The 15,620-nt window shown below is 41.7% G+C and overlaps 1 protein-coding gene across 4 annotated transcripts in view; it reads right to left on the bottom strand.

Annotated features, from left to right (window-relative positions):
* trak2 (trafficking protein, kinesin binding 2) overlaps window positions 1-15,620 on the bottom strand; it is a 59,697-nt gene that overhangs the window by 29,959 nt on the left and 14,118 nt on the right. For all 4 annotated transcript variants that reach the window (XM_088606750.1, XM_088606751.1, XM_088606749.1 and 1 more), the window contains exons 2-3: window positions 9,123-9,501; window positions 825-1,016 (exon numbers count right to left, since the gene is read on the bottom strand). In XM_088606750.1, coding sequence (XP_088462876.1) covers window positions 825-1,016; window positions 9,123-9,177 — 247 coding nt within the window. In that variant the 5' untranslated portion in view covers window positions 9,178-9,501. The remainder of the gene's footprint in view (window positions 1-824; window positions 1,017-9,122; window positions 9,502-15,620) is intronic.

Here is a 15,620-nt window from a genome sequence, read left to right as displayed (position 1 = left end):
GGAGAAAAACATATCTGTACAGGGAGATTATGCTGTACAATGGGAATGGCATGGAAGGGTTTTTTGTCTTTATTTGCTGAAACAACTACATTTCCTATTGTAAATGTTTCATGTACCGTTTTTGCCATAAAATCTACAAATCATCCTCCAAGGCATTTGTATTTATTCCAGATACTATGCCTTTTGAACACGGTTGCAGATTCCGGATAAGGCACACATTTCTTCTGGAGAATAACAAAGGCATCAATGATGAAAAACCTCTTTGATTGACTGCTCCTGCTTCATAAATGCTTGTAGCTGCAATGTTAATAACGCTTCAGGTGTACAACATAAAGCAGGGTAGCAATGCATGATGACATGGGTCCCAAATAGGAAAGCCCTTTCTGCTGACAAAAACCTCACTTTGAAGAGTTAAATCTTATGTACCCAGAGATATAAAATCCTTTGCTGATTCAGGTATAAAAAAAACAATGTTTTTCCAAAGCTACAGAGAACCCTGATTTTTCAAGATTGCAGACAGGATGTAGTCAAGGACATAAATTAAAGAGAGTGACTCCCTGCATTTCATTCAAGCCATGTCGTAGAAGCACCATTAGTAATGTCAAACAACAAAATCATTTTGTCAAACGCTCACACAAGGCCTCAGCTGAGTTTTACTTAGCTGTACGGTAGTCCAGCGCCGTGTCGGTGTGCTGTCTTACGCTGTTGGGAAGGTGCCTCATTTTTTTTTTAAGAGTTTGCACTCTGTCACAACGAAACCCTCTTTCTCACTCTCAGAGTGAGAACAAAAGAAACAAAAACGGCCTAAATAAACCCGCACTCACTCATGTATCTGAAGGTCTCCTCGGCCAAGACGGGCGAGATGGAGCTGGAGGCGTCGTCGGGGGAGTAGGTGGGCGACTGCACCCAGTCCTGGCTGTCATACAGGTACAGAGAGTCGGCCCGCAGGCGGTAGTGGGGCAGCTGGTCCTCAAGTAGGCTCACCAGCTCCATTTCGGGCTCCTTACATCCCTCATCTGAAGAAAAAGAAAAAAGGGAGAGGGTCAGACTTGGCCCCCGGGCAATTCTTTAAAAAGAACGATCTTTGTCCCAGTTTCTCGGACTGGTATTCAAAGCAAATTCAGTACAGAAAAGTTTGACAAATTTCGAATTAAGTTCAAAATCGCAAAAAATGTGAAAGCACTGTAAGTCACCATGTTGCCACAAAGCCCTGGTCTCACCACAGGCGAGAGCGAGACTTCCCACAAATTGCGACTTGACATGGCCCTTCCTGCTCACTAGTCCCTGTAATGACGAATATAATGTCACGTACGAGTGAGTAAGTACAGGCAGACATTTCACCGCAGAAATGATCCAACGTGATCTGCATGGAGAGTTAAGAAGTAAGCAGCATGAATATGCGAAACCATCTTGAAATCGAGGGCAGTATTTCTATTGGATTAAAAGAGATGCATTCACAAGGCTGCTTGTTTACAATGTCATAGGGCCACAACACGTCGCTGCAATCGTTGTCTCGTTCTGAATCACAGAATACAGCGCTGCATAGACCTGGAATCTATTTTGTGATGTAAATTTGAGGTTTTACAATTTACTGCTCGCATTTTACTTTTATTGTAGTGCGAAATGCACTCATCGATGCTGATTCGTTCTAACCCAGGTGGGGGCTACACACTGGTGGTGGTAGTGGGATTCCCCATTACCTGTAAAGTGCTTTGAGTGGAGTGTCCAGAAAAGCGCTCTATAAGTGTAAGAATTATTATTATTATTAGTAGTAGTAGCATTGAAAGCAGCAATGGACAACAGTAAGCAGCAGTATGGCATAATGGATAGGGCTCTGGGACATTTTATATTGAAAGGCTGTGGGATCTAATTCCAGGTGGGAGGACCTTTGATCCCAGGTCTATGAATGGATCTGGTAAATAAAGTATTACTCCAGTCATTACAGTGCTCCCCACTGTTATACAGCACCACACACCCCTGACAATTCTGCGGTACAATTGAAGTACATCCTAATGGAACTCCGCCTTTGAAAACTCCTGTGTTGCTTACCACCCAGCATTTAGAGAATTTGCAAATCCCACAACCGCACTGCTGAAGTAAGAATTGTCTTGAGAATCCGGAGTTTCATAACCTTGCTGATCTGTTTTTAATCCACCAGAGGGCGTTCAGACCCAAGACAAGAAAAGCCATGAACAGGGGCTGAACCATTACTGTCAATCAGGCTCCCTTTCTGGAGCTGAAATGAGGGATTTCACTCTAAAAAAAGAATCACGTTTACATGATACTCAGAAAGAATCAGACAGAAATTTTAGATATACACGTGGAACTTCGCTTTCAGATGGAGTGTACCACAACAAGCCCAGGATTTATCATTAACTTGGTTTTGCAATTCACTGGATCATTACCATTCCACTAAACCATAAACACCAGGATCAAAAGAAATTAAATTTCCATTCAATGCACAGACTCATTATGCTGTCTAGTATCCACTGAGTTTCAGGAATATTGTATTTTTGTGTTTGTTCCTGTTTTATGGGGAAAACAGGTGTCAGAAATATTTGTCCTTTACTCTTAATACAAGTACAGTCCAGTGTTACCATTAGACTTGCTGTCTAGAAAAATGTTAGTGAATGACAAAATTCTGCTGAAGAAACTCTCTCCTGCCTGGTCCAAGTTTGGTGAATGTTCTGCCTTCAACTCTTGCTTATCTGCAGAAATCGCATCTGTTCTATAAGAAAATATCAGAACATGTCATATAAATCTATAATGCTTGATGGCTTTCTTTAATTTCTTATATTTCTTAAAACTTTTTTTAATTTGCGTTTTAAAAAATGCACTTGAACAAATCTAGGGTAAAATCTAGGGTGCTACAGAAAACAAGAGTTTATGATCTTTACAGTACATTACATAATAGTTCAGCTTATTTTATGCACATCAGTGCTGAATATAAATGCTTAATCTGAAGCATTTACTGTACTTTCTTAGGGTGCTGTATCTAAACTGAAATGAATGGATATTCCAGAGGGAATATAAATTAGTACCCCAGTATGGGTTGAAATTACATTAGAGAAAAAACCAAAGCAGATAAGACATTAAAAGGGAGATAAATTAAAACATATGGCGCAAGGCAGTTAGTTGGTTGATCAGAAAGACCAGTACATGGCCCATAAACACTGCATTAAAGACCGAAACTCTGGTTTAGCATTGGAAACAAAATTCAGGCGACACAAAGACATCTACCATTCCACAGTAACAATTTACAAGTAAAATAAAAATCCTGAAGGACTCATTTACAGTACAAACTTAAAGTGACAATGTCTAAGACTTATTTACCAGCAACACAAGTGGTATTCACTTATTTCTTTACTAATTCATTTATTGCTGGAACTGCTGGCCCACTCCTTGATACAAAAGTTCTTGGGAATTAACCAGATATAAGATAGCCTTGATTTAAGATAACAGATTTACATAGCCTTGTCTACTTATTTGCCACTCGTCCCTTTATGTTAATTCAGTGTCTCCATCAAAGAACAACGGAAAATAATATAAAAGGGGCAACATAATGTTTTGATAGGCAGTAAACAAATTCAAAAAACAATGCTAAAAATGTACCATCCACCACTGCAATACTGTTTTTATAATGGCAGATCTATATTTAGCTCCTCAGCCCTGTACGGTTCAGTCTGCCTTGTTGATTACCACATGTTCTAAGATAACTAATGAAAAGTCCAGTGCTGACAAGATAATCATAACTAAGCAGTGAACAGTGCAGAGCTAACCATACGGCCATAACTTTATTAACCCCATGCGGGAAACTCAAGAGCTACAGCAGCCAGGCACAATCAACACAGTACAGTACAGACGGAGTAGTACAGAAATACAATACAATACAATAAATAAATTAAAAGGGAGATGGGGCGAATGGAGACTTTACAACCCAACCTTGGTACTGTATGTCTGGGCAGGAGCGACACTGACCTGTTGTGACGGTTGTACCTGTACACCTGAAACCTGATTCCTCTGTAACAACTGGTGTTCTGTCTACATCTGGTTTCTAGAAGTGCAATACGTGGAAGAGGAATGGGCAATTTATTTATTATTCACGACTCTGCCATCGTTGCAATAGTCACCTACTCTGTGCAATACGCTTGGGAGCGTGCAATATCTATACTGTGTATTTAATCTAACTTGTGTTCTGTACATTCATACTTGTGTGTGTGTGCCTTTTCTGTTTTGTTTGTAATTCTTTATTCAATTTTTTTTAATTAATTTATTGTATTGTATTACTCTGTATTTGTACTGTACGTCGTTGATTGTGCCTGGCTGCTGTAGCACTGGAATTTCCCCACATGGGATTAAGAAAGTACCTATATTCCTACTGACTAAGCAATGAACCGTGCAGAGCTAACCAGACACCCATTGATAACCAATGACCTGCCCAGCGCTGACAAGACAATAATAACTAACCAATAAACAGTATAAAGTTAACCATTCATAATGAAGCACTGAACAGTACCCCGCTAACCACAAAAACATTATTAAAATGCACACTTCATTTCATTTCACTTCACTTCATTGGGGCGGTGTGGTGGCTCTGTGGCTCAGGATCTGCGATCTGTGGCTGGAAGGTTGCCGGTTCAAATCCCGCAGCCGCCAGAGGAATCCTACCCTGTTGGGCTCCTGAGCAAGGCCCTGAACCCCAACTGCTGCGGGGGCGCTGTACAATGGCTGACCCTGCGCTCTGACCCAAAGCTTCTCTCCCTGTCTGTGTGTCTCATGGAGAGCAAGCTGGGGTATGCGAAAAGATGAATTCCTAATGCAAGAAATTGTATAGGGCTAATAAAGCAACATTATTATTATTATTATTAAAGGGGGGAGGCATTGAGCTACTTGTACAGTACACTACCAACATTCATTACAAAAGTCAATTGGTTCCATCCATCTTTTAACCACTTCATGGAAACCAGGTTCCTGGCAAGCAATGGGTACAAGGCAGGAGATTCACTCTGCCCAGGACTCGACTCCATCGCAGGGCACACACACAGACAGACTCGGACGTACCCACGCCAAGGCCAGGTTTTCCAGGAGCCGATTAAACTGCCAGTGCGTCTTTGGACAGTGGGAAGAAACCACATGGCACCTGGAGGAAACCCACACAAACTCAGGGAGAACATACAAGCTTGCTCCTACATAATGTGTAGGTGTGGATTTATGGTCTTGTCCACGTTACTTCCTTTAAAAGGTGCAAACACAAAGGGTTGTCACTTTCAGAGGCTAGCATGGATCTGGCTGCCTGCCTTAGGGATTTGTGACAAATGACAAAACATATCTTCCTTATTGCTCTTGTGCACTGGCTCACTAATGTGGATGGAAAGATGTAGGTCACCTTGGCCGAGTTGTTTCACTATTTTTCTCCTATTTATTTGGGATTTAATTCAACACAAACTGATAACCTGTGTTTAAAATACCGTGGAGTGCTAAAAATTCACCTCAAGCAAGCTGTAATAAAAAGTATCTAAAAGCAAATGGTGTGGAGATGATGTTGTGTAAGACTGAAGAGCGTGAATAATAATAATAATAATAAACTTTATTTTATATAGCGCTTTTAAAGGTGGCGTCTCAAAGCTCTTTACAGAATGAGAACAACAATAAATAAAAAGAATACACAAGATAAAACACAATTACAATATACTGAGGAGACCGTGGATGGTGGTACTAGGAGAAGCAGAGGGGTGAAGATTGGAACAAGTTAAGTAAAGGCTCTTCTAAAGAAGAAGGTTTTGAGTCTGGATTTGAAGGAGTTTAGAGAAGGTGACTCTCTGATATCCTTGGGCAGAGAGTTCCAGAGCTTGGGGGCATAACAGGAGAAGGCCCTGTCACCCATACAATGTAGACGGGCTTGGGGGACAGTTAGGAGACCAGAATTAGATGAGCGAAGGTTGCGAGGTGGGGAGTAGGGCGATAATAGTTCAGACAGGTAAAAGTCTCTGTAGTTCGTGGTCTTCAACCCAGACCTTCACCGCTCGCCGGCCAGTCTGGGTGGGGATGAAGTAGGCTAACGGTTGTCTTCCGACACAGGAAAGTGCTTGTCGTGTTAGCTCTGGACTGTTCATTGGTTAAACTATGGGTAACTATTAATAAAGGTTTACGGATTCAAGACCCCACTACATACATTGCCATTGTACCTTGGGTGAGTTGCATTACCCCAGACGCTCCAAGGCAGACCAGCGCTGCTGGGGGAAAATAATTATTGTGCTGGACCAGTAGGGGGGGAGTCACGTCCTGTCAGTCAGCCTAACTTTTTCCGGAAACCAGTATGAGCTCCAGCCCCTTTGATCTCCAGTGTTCTGGCAGGATCCTTCTATCCTATGAATAGCCCAATTAGATTTTTAATTCTGCAAACTTTTTTTAAAGAGATGTCTATCCCACTAACATAAAACACTAATGTACGTTGTGACGGATCCAACAAATGTGTAGCACAATCTTACAAGTAACGTTTTTACTTTACCATCAAAATGAAATTGTGTGGCTAGCCCTGATAAACCGCTGTTCGGAAAGGATAACAATATTATTTAATTTAATAAACGTGTGGTGAGAACTGATGTGTGGTGAGCATACTTGTGCACTTTGGCCTCCATATAAGTGTCAGGATTATTATTATTATTAATGTTAAAGTGAAAGCAAACATTCCTATTAGTTATCTGTACAATCTTTTCCTTGGCAAATATCTGAAAAAACTATAGAAAACATGCACAACCCTAAATAGGACATTTGTGTGTAATAACACAATGTATCTGACAATGTAACAATCCAAAAACCAGTGTACAGTAATGGCAGACCTTCCCCAGCCAAACAAATTTCCACTGAAAGCAAAATGTTTTGGGTTGCGATTGAACTTTCAAAACAAATTCCTCAGCTGCTTCAAACTTGGAAAGAGAAGGCTGGTGAAATAAGGACTGAAGTGACTAAAAATAACATCAAAATTAATATTTAATTCTCTGCTGCTGTTTCTATATTGGAATCTCTTAACCTGGTTGTGTGGCGCGGAAGACCTATAACACAAGAACCTATAGGGTACCGGTAGCCCATTTCCTGTAACCTTTATAATAATACTGGGAAAGTGTGAAACCAGGACAGGGTTGCAATGACGCTGGTGTGAAAACCTTCCCAGTCTGACCTGGTCCATATCCTGCGTTTACCTTTACCAATATTCCTCTGTAAACATACAGTACATTTTTTTAAAATATTGGAGGGCAACATTTTACTTCTCCTTTCTAACCTCAGGCTTAAGGGAAAATCGCATGACGATTCATAATCGAAGTCGTGTACAGCAGCACGGCTTTTCTGGAACAAAATAATCCATGAAACACCTGCACTGCTGGCTGTTGGGGCCCTGAAAAACGACATGAGTGCAGATCTGTGTGACATATAACAAATTTAGTTATTAACTGAAAGCAGGGCAGAAATTTGGTGTCCGAAGGCCCTAGGCACTTTCACTCCGAAATGTGCAAAAAGAGGGGCAAACGCTAATTGAGTTGTTTCAACTATTCCGATGCTAAACCACGTGATTGGTGGAGCGATATCACTTCGGTACTTTTAGTTTCTAGAACAGCCGCTGGAGATTGTATGAGTATTGATTTTGGAGCACATAGAGTCGATCACAAACGTGTTATTTCGGCTCGTTTTTCGTTAGTCACTTTTGTTTCCCTCCTTCGTAAGCCCAAAAAATTTCATAGGCACTGTGCCTACACTGCTTTCAGTCAATGCGGGATTTCCCATTGGGCACAGTGCCTAATGGGAAATCCGGCACTTACTGAAAGCATATTTGCGGAACAATAAATTTCGAGGCGACTTATTGTATAACAGGGACTGTCTGTATCCTTTTCCCTGTTCGAACTCTAAACCCGAAACAGGTCAGACCTCATCACCGGCTGGTTAGGACTCCCTGACTAAAAGCGAAAAGACACACAAGTGAGATGTTTTATTGGTGCGTTGGCCTGCTCATGTAATAATTTAAACAACTGAGCCATTCGAATGGAAGTGGGAGTGCAATATAAACAAATACGGAAAAGCACGTAAAAACTTGAACCCTACTCTTAACAGTGTACAAACTGTGATGCTACAAAGCGAATGACCATCCATTCCTAGTGTGTAAGTTGCCTGTACCAGACGAGAACTGCCTTACTGCCAAATATTAATGCTTATAAATATATCCCAGGTCAGCAATTGTCGGGTTCTGGTTTTAGTAAGACTAGAAAAGGAAGATGTAGGCCAATTTACAACAAACAGATTGGACTTGTGTTTTGCAATTAATATTGGAAGTAAGGCAGTGGCACAGTGGGTAGTACTGCTGCCTTGCCTCGCTGGGTCCCTAGGTTCAGTTCTGGACCTTGGCTTCTACGAAAATTGGCCCCTAGTGTCCGTGTGTGTGTTTGCAACTGTGTGTGCCCCGTGTTGGACTGGCATCCTGTCCAGGGTGTGTCCCGCCCTGCGCCCACTGCTTGCTGGGATAGGCTCCGACTCCCAGTACTGGGTAAAGCATTTTAGAAAATGGATGCTATTTTAGTATTGTACTCCAGCATGCTGGCTCATAAAGACAGAAACGAATTAAACCGTATTTTCTAATCATTTTATACCCATTTCTTCCAGCTCCGGGTTGCGGGGGAGCTGGAGAGAATCCTGCCAAGCAAGGACTAGGGCAGACTACACCCTGGATCGGACGCCAGTCTATCGCAGGACACACACAGCCACAAACACACACCAGGGCCATTTTTCCCTGGAGCCAAGTAACCTACCAATATGGTTTTTGGGGGACTATGGGAGAAAACCCATGTGAATGTGGGGAAAGCATACAAACTCCACACAGATGGCACGCCAGGTCAGGATCTGAACCCTTAGCCCCAGTGCTAACTTCCCCACCACATTGCTGCTTGTGCACATCCAAAGACATGGATGCAAACAAAAAGGCATATACTGTAAGGCATGACCGAGACGCACCTAGTTGGACACTAACAATTTTCACAACTTTTGGGGTTTTGTGATTAGCATAGCCTGAAGCTACTTTGCTGCTCAATCCTCCTAAATGCCTCACCTGGAAGCAGGCAAGGAGACTGCTCACTCACCTGCGATGGTCCCTGGGTCTTTATTCTCCACATTCATGGGTTTAACTTCAAACATCCCTCAGCCTCAGCTGCTGCACAGGAGTCTTCTGCATCGGGCTCACACTTGGCGTCCGAGGGAGGGGAAGGGAAGTGCAGGGATTGTGGGAGCAGCCGGCCTTCTAAATCCGAGCTTCGCATACGGTTGCAGGCGGTCGGAGAGGAGCCCGATCGCCGGGTCTGCGCGGAAGTGCTGTGTCCAAGTGCGCCCCTGGGTTGCGGTGGCCTCACATCCTCAACGTCCCGGGAGGAGACTGGAAACCGAAGCAGCGCCTCAAGATGAGCTCCGGAGCATAGCCAGCCAGGTGGAGGGCCGCATGATTCTCCAAGCATCAAACGTCACCTAGAAACAAAGCACCCAAAGCAAGCGTTTCGGTTAAAGAGCAACACTTTACCTTCTCATCTGTAAATGTTTATTAACCAAAGCTAAAACTGGTCTGACAAGCACCTGACTAAGAATCGGATCCTTAATCCTCTGACGTGAGGTGCAATAGAAGAACCGCCCTTTCAGATTCTGTTGTTTACAGTACTAAATCATATTATGCTCAAGTGACTTTATATTTGGTTACTTTCTGGACCTGACCGAGGGTATGTTCTTCTGCGGACTGGGTGGCATTATTTGGTTTTCACCCCTCAATTCATTAATATCTACAGTATTTCAAGAAATAGGCTCAAAAAATGTTCTCTTTTGTGAGCATTTTTAATTTCATTAGTCTTTAGAACAAAATACAGTGAGACACATGGAATATTTCCATGATGTACTCAAAGGTGGACACCCAGCCGATTTGATTATGACACACCGCTGTGCTGATTAATGACCCGAAGAGGAGGTAATTCTTAATACATAAGGAACATGATGTTCAGGATCAAAGAGCTCCCAAAGATGTAATAGTTCTGATAAGTTTTACTGGAACTTTAATTCAAGCCCAGCACTAGCAAAAAGCGTATTTGGAAATACTGTGAGCACTGTTCTGTTCTGTTTGTTTTCTGATGAAGGAAATTAGCATTCACAAAACAATAACCTTTTGTCGAGCTCTAGATCAAATGCAATTTTGCCCCTGCCAATACATTCTGCATGCTCTCTTCTGATGTGGAATTTCTGCATTGACAGCTAGAGGGGTTTCTGGTTATGTAGCCTTCAGTTTCTATAGTATGCCCTGGCACTACAGTACAGAGTACAACAAGAACAAAGGGCTCAGGCAGCTAGATCTCAGAAAGCCACTTACATAATTCAGAATTAAAACCCTGCTTATCCCTCAAGCCTCTTAAATCGACTATGTGCTAAATCAGATCAGGAGCTTTCGGAGTCAGATTATTAATAAATGATCTATGACCCTAACACAGAAACACAATGAACATGTCCGGCTAGGAACGAGAAGAAAAAAACGAATAACAACAGCCTGCCTTTCCTTATTGCGTCTCAAAGTGGTAGAACGAGCTAGAATATTCTTAAAGTTTAAAATTCTGGACACAGGGATGTACTTTTCGCCGAAGGGTTTTGATAACCGTTTCACCTCAGTAAATAAAGCAGACTTCAAGAATGTCAGATAAAAACCACCGCCAAACTAAGTGTCTAACGTTCTAGACTCTACAGGCCTACTAAGGAGCTCCTCACTGAAAGGCCTTACAGAAACACTGGGAATTTTCATTAAAAAAAACACAGCCGGCATCCCACTTTATCAAAAGCTTGGTAAAAATCTTGAGCAGACTGAGCTTTCACTCCAAACTGTGCCCTATTTCCTGTTCAATAAGCCGTTCTTCATCCATGAACAGTACATGCATTTCCTTGAGTTCCTGTTGCCTGTATATTCAGAATTAGTCTTTTATAAGGAACTTTAAAAAACCTGCTGGTGCTTGTTCTAATTAATTATTCCAGCTTCCTTTTCTAAATCCACACTGGCTATCTCATAGCTTGGGTCACTTAGTTGTAATTAAAATTTTGTCTGTGTATTCAACTTCACAAACAATGTATCATCATTAAGGCCACCTTGTCCCAAAGTCATTCACTCACATACAGTGGATCTGGCCATGTGGTCATCCCTGTTTCATGTTTCTGAGAAATATAATCTCTTTCTTACCTCTTTTCAAACATGCGTTCCATGGACAAGGCCATTTTGACTGAGAAACCAGTTCTCTTTAACCCATGAGATCAAACTTCAGCTTTACTATTGAAGAATGAAGAGATAAGAGAGATGCCCGGGAAGTGAGATAGTAATATCATTTTCGTGTTTTTTGTATGTTTTTGCAAACTATGCAGTCTAGTGGCTTGACGTAGGCTTTGTGCTCAAATATATAGAAAGATGCTGCCTGTCCTTGGTCAGTAAGATAAGGGGCATGTATTTGGTAAACTGGCTGTACGCCCAGAATATGAAAAGAACTAACTGTTGTCTAGTCCGCAACTTAGATATAATTGGCAGGTGTTGCTGTTTTATCATTTGTTTAGAATATGTCATAGTAACTCTTTGTGTTTTAAGACCATCTTCAGCTACTTATTTTTTAAGTCTGGTGGTTGCAAGCCAAACTTCCATATGCATATGAATAAAGGGACTGCTGCTTCACAGACACCTGAACTTTGTCATTTGTTTGACACTACACTATGAAGAATTTAACAATAACAGATATCTTCTTCTTTATTCAAAAACATGTCTTTACAAATGCTCCTCAGATGCTACATTTTCCACCTTCCCATTTTTATTATTAGAGTTAGAGTCATGTACCCAGTGACCAGAGTCACAGAGATGCTGTTACTGCAGGGCTTGATGCACATCTGCAGGGACACAAACAGCTTCTAGCTGTGTGTGTCCCTATTTACCGAAGAATTTGGAACAGCGATGTAAAAGCTGAAATGGAAACGTTTCCGCACAGACCCTTTCGTTTTTTTTAATTTCCCAGCACCTAGAAAACCTTTATCCAAAAGCCACATTTGCAGGACTGCAAGAGCTGCCTAAAAAAAATGTTCGAAAAATCATCAGGGTGAGGAAGAAGCGCTGGACGAGACATGACAAGTGACGCTGGCAGCAGAACTGACTTCCGCCCACCGGCGCTGAAAAGTTCTGAAAAGGCCAGGTCATTCATTTCATGTGGCATTTTGTGTTTCCTGGGTTTTCAGACGCCACAAATCCTACAAGGGAAAAAAAGGAACTGGCCCAGAGATGTCCTGAAAATGTCGTTAGCGATCAGAGGCTGTCTCTCTTCAATGTAAGGCAGCTACACGGTTTTGCAGACTGCTTCACTAAAAAGAAAAATGCTTAAAGACAGCGGGAACAAAAATCGCCTTTAAAATATATTTCGTTTTTTTTTAGAATTGTACAGAAAAGTTTGGGTACCCCTGGTCAGATTGCATGTTGCACTGAATCTCTAAGTGAAAAGAAGTTAACACAACTTCTGCTGGGTCCAAACTTAAAGATGACATATTTCTACACATTTTAATGAACAATTTCTATTTGTTTGCTGAATTTAACAGATTGAAAAAAATAAAACAGTCCATGTGGCATGTGCAAAAGTTTCAGACAGTACTTAGTAACACCTTCTTTGGCAGAAAGCACAGCTTCCAAACATTTCTTGTAGCCAGCCAAGAGTCTTTTGCTTTAGGAATTTTTTCCTTGCAGACCTCTTCTTGCTCAGAAATCTTCTGAGGCCTTCTTGAATGCATTTGCACACAGCTGTACATACTTGCATTTGTGCACTTCCAAAGGAGGGCCAAGATTTGAAACTGGAGATTTAAAGGTCAAATTTAGATCACACTGAAATACAGTAGAGTAAATTTGACTAACTCAGCTTCCCAGCACTCCCCTGAGGGAGAAAGAAAAACTGACGTCATAGACACCCTGTTTTAAATGTAAAAAGCCCTAGCTAAACACTGAAAAGAGTCCTGGACAACATTCAAGAGCCCCCAAGATAAAGTAATCAGAGCAAATATGAAATAAACACTTTCTTAATCATCATTTTCTTTCACCCAGAAGATTACAGGAGTGTGGAAAAAGCAGCCAAGCCAAGCTGTTGTGGTTGCTATTAGCAACATAAACTTCAGGTTTTCTAACAACAAATACACGGACAACACGGGTATTAGACCACAGTCTGTGAGACTTCAGAACTGCGTGTCTGAACTGGTAGTGAGTAACACAGGGGCACCTCAAGGGACAGTTCTTTCTCCATTCCTCTTCACCCTCTATACTTCGGACTTTAAGTACAACTCAAAGTCATGCCACCTGCAGAAGTTCTCAGATGACTCTGCAATTGTGGGATGTATCAAGGGTGAGCAGGAGGAGGAGTACAGAGGACTGGTCAGCAGCTTTGTGGAGTGGTGTGGGGTGAACCACTTGGAACTGAATGTTACAAAGACAAAGGAACTGGTGGTAGATTTCAAGAGGAAAAAGGTCAAACCTACTCCTGTCTACATCCATGGAAGGGGCGTGGAGATGGTGGACTCGTACAAGTACCTGGGAGTGCACATCGACGATAGACTGGAATGGTCTAAGAACATCGAGGCCATCTATAAGAACGGACAGAGCCGACTTTACTTCTTGAGGAGGCTCAGGTCCTTCAATGTGTGTAGTAAGATGCTGCACATGTTTTATCAGTCGGTGGTAGCGAGTGCCATTTTCTACGCAGTGGTGTGCTGGGGCTCTGGGATTAGAGCAGTAGATTCCAAAAGGCTGAACAAGCTCATCAGGAGAGCAAGCTCTGTCATTGGGTCTGACCTGGACCCCTTGGAGGTAGTGGCTGAGAGGAGAATGATGTCCAAACTGGAGGCCATCATGGACAGCTTCTCCCATCCCCTCTATGACAGGCTTGCAGGAATGAAGAGCACGTTCAGCAATAGACTGATTCATCCACGGTGCGACAGGGAGCGCTACAGGAGGTCATTCTTGCCGTCTGCCATAAGACTGTACAACGCATCCACCTTGCGTCTTGGCAGAGGCAACAGCGACAGTGACCTGTTTCTGGACTAAACGCATATACACATATACTGCTACATCTGTTCTCTTTCTTTTTCTTTTTCCCGTTTACAACCACTTTTGTGCAATATATGCCAGGGACCTGTGCAATACATTTATATTTATATTTATATCTATGGTTACAACTATATTTATATTCATACGTGTGATACGATTTTCTGTGTACTGTTCTGTTCTAGTTTCCTCTTGTGTGTCCGGACTGTGAGTAACTCTTGTATTGTATTGTATGTATTGTACTATTAGTATATAATTCGTTACACTGTGGCTGTGTTGTGTGTGTTAAGCTGCTGTTGCACTGCAATTTCCCTCACGGGATCAATAAAGTATCTATCTATCTATCTATTAGGGTGACAAGTATCCAAGCCAGTTGTTCCTGGATTCTGGCTCTTGCGTTAGAAGAAGCCACGCTCCCTTAAGGACTTAAAGCTTTCCCCCACATCACTGAGCTCGTTGCAGGTACCGAACAGCTTATTGATGTCTCTATTAATGAACTGGAGAATCTTTGGAGAGACAATGTGTCCATTATAAAATTCAGGTCAGTTTCAGAGCCCGGTTTGTTAGTATCCAGCCTATTTTTCTGCCAGGTGTACAGTATAACTACTGCTGAGCACAAGGTACCTAGCTTTCAAAAATGAAATTAAAAAGTAAATTGGCTTCAACAGAGCAGTATGAAGCATCGCTTTTAAGAACCAGTGCTGATACAGTGATACCATCCAGATTAATCTTGAAAGAAACAAGAATATTAACTTGACTATGGCTGGGGGTATGTAACCAATTTTTACATTGAGTTTTACATTACCAGTTTCCCAGTCACTTTTGCTAATTCCCTAATTGTATCTTTATGTTTTTTATTTATTTTGTACCTATCCCAGCAAATCCATTATACTCCTTTTCTTTAAATGGATCGTGTCCGTTTTGTAAATGATTCATACAGTGCTTTCTTCTAATATTGTGCTTTGCAAACATATTCACCCCATTCCAAAGATGTCCCATTCTGTTTAGTGACAAATGATGTCCTCGCTTTTTTAAAGGAATATTTTCACTTATTATAAAATAAAATGGTCAGCTATTTCAAAATGTGAAAGTTCAAAGGAGATCGCCTTCATGGGTGAAAAATGTCAGCAAAAACTGCAAAGAGATTCAGAGACATTCAGGATTCAGAGTCAAGAAAAGGCAGTTATACTTCAAAACAAATAAATTGTCTCAGATGTACAGAGACCCAAGCAGAAGCAGGTTGTGTTTTAGTGAAAAATCTAATAGCCCAGGCTATAAGATAAAGACAGAACAAGCCTATGGGACACTGCTTTGTGTCCCTTCAACTAGACTACAGCCCAACGGCACACTCAACAACTAAAGCTAATGTTTTATGTGGCTACAACAAGTAAGGTTATGTCTTACACTATGTGACTAAGAGATACATTAGTCATCATTGAAGCACATCTCTCCCCCCTGCGATGAGTCACTGAATCCTGACGGAAATAACTAGGCTAAATAAAGGATTAGA

The sequence above is a fragment of the Lepisosteus platostomus genome, chromosome 14 (genome assembly GCF_059453375.1).
Source record: "Lepisosteus platostomus isolate fLepPlt1 chromosome 14, fLepPlt1.hap1, whole genome shotgun sequence".
Classification (NCBI taxonomy): domain Eukaryota; kingdom Metazoa; phylum Chordata; class Actinopteri; order Semionotiformes; family Lepisosteidae; genus Lepisosteus; species Lepisosteus platostomus.
The sequence above is the reverse complement of the archived record's forward strand: the minus strand, read 5'-3'. Positions and strand labels throughout refer to the sequence as shown.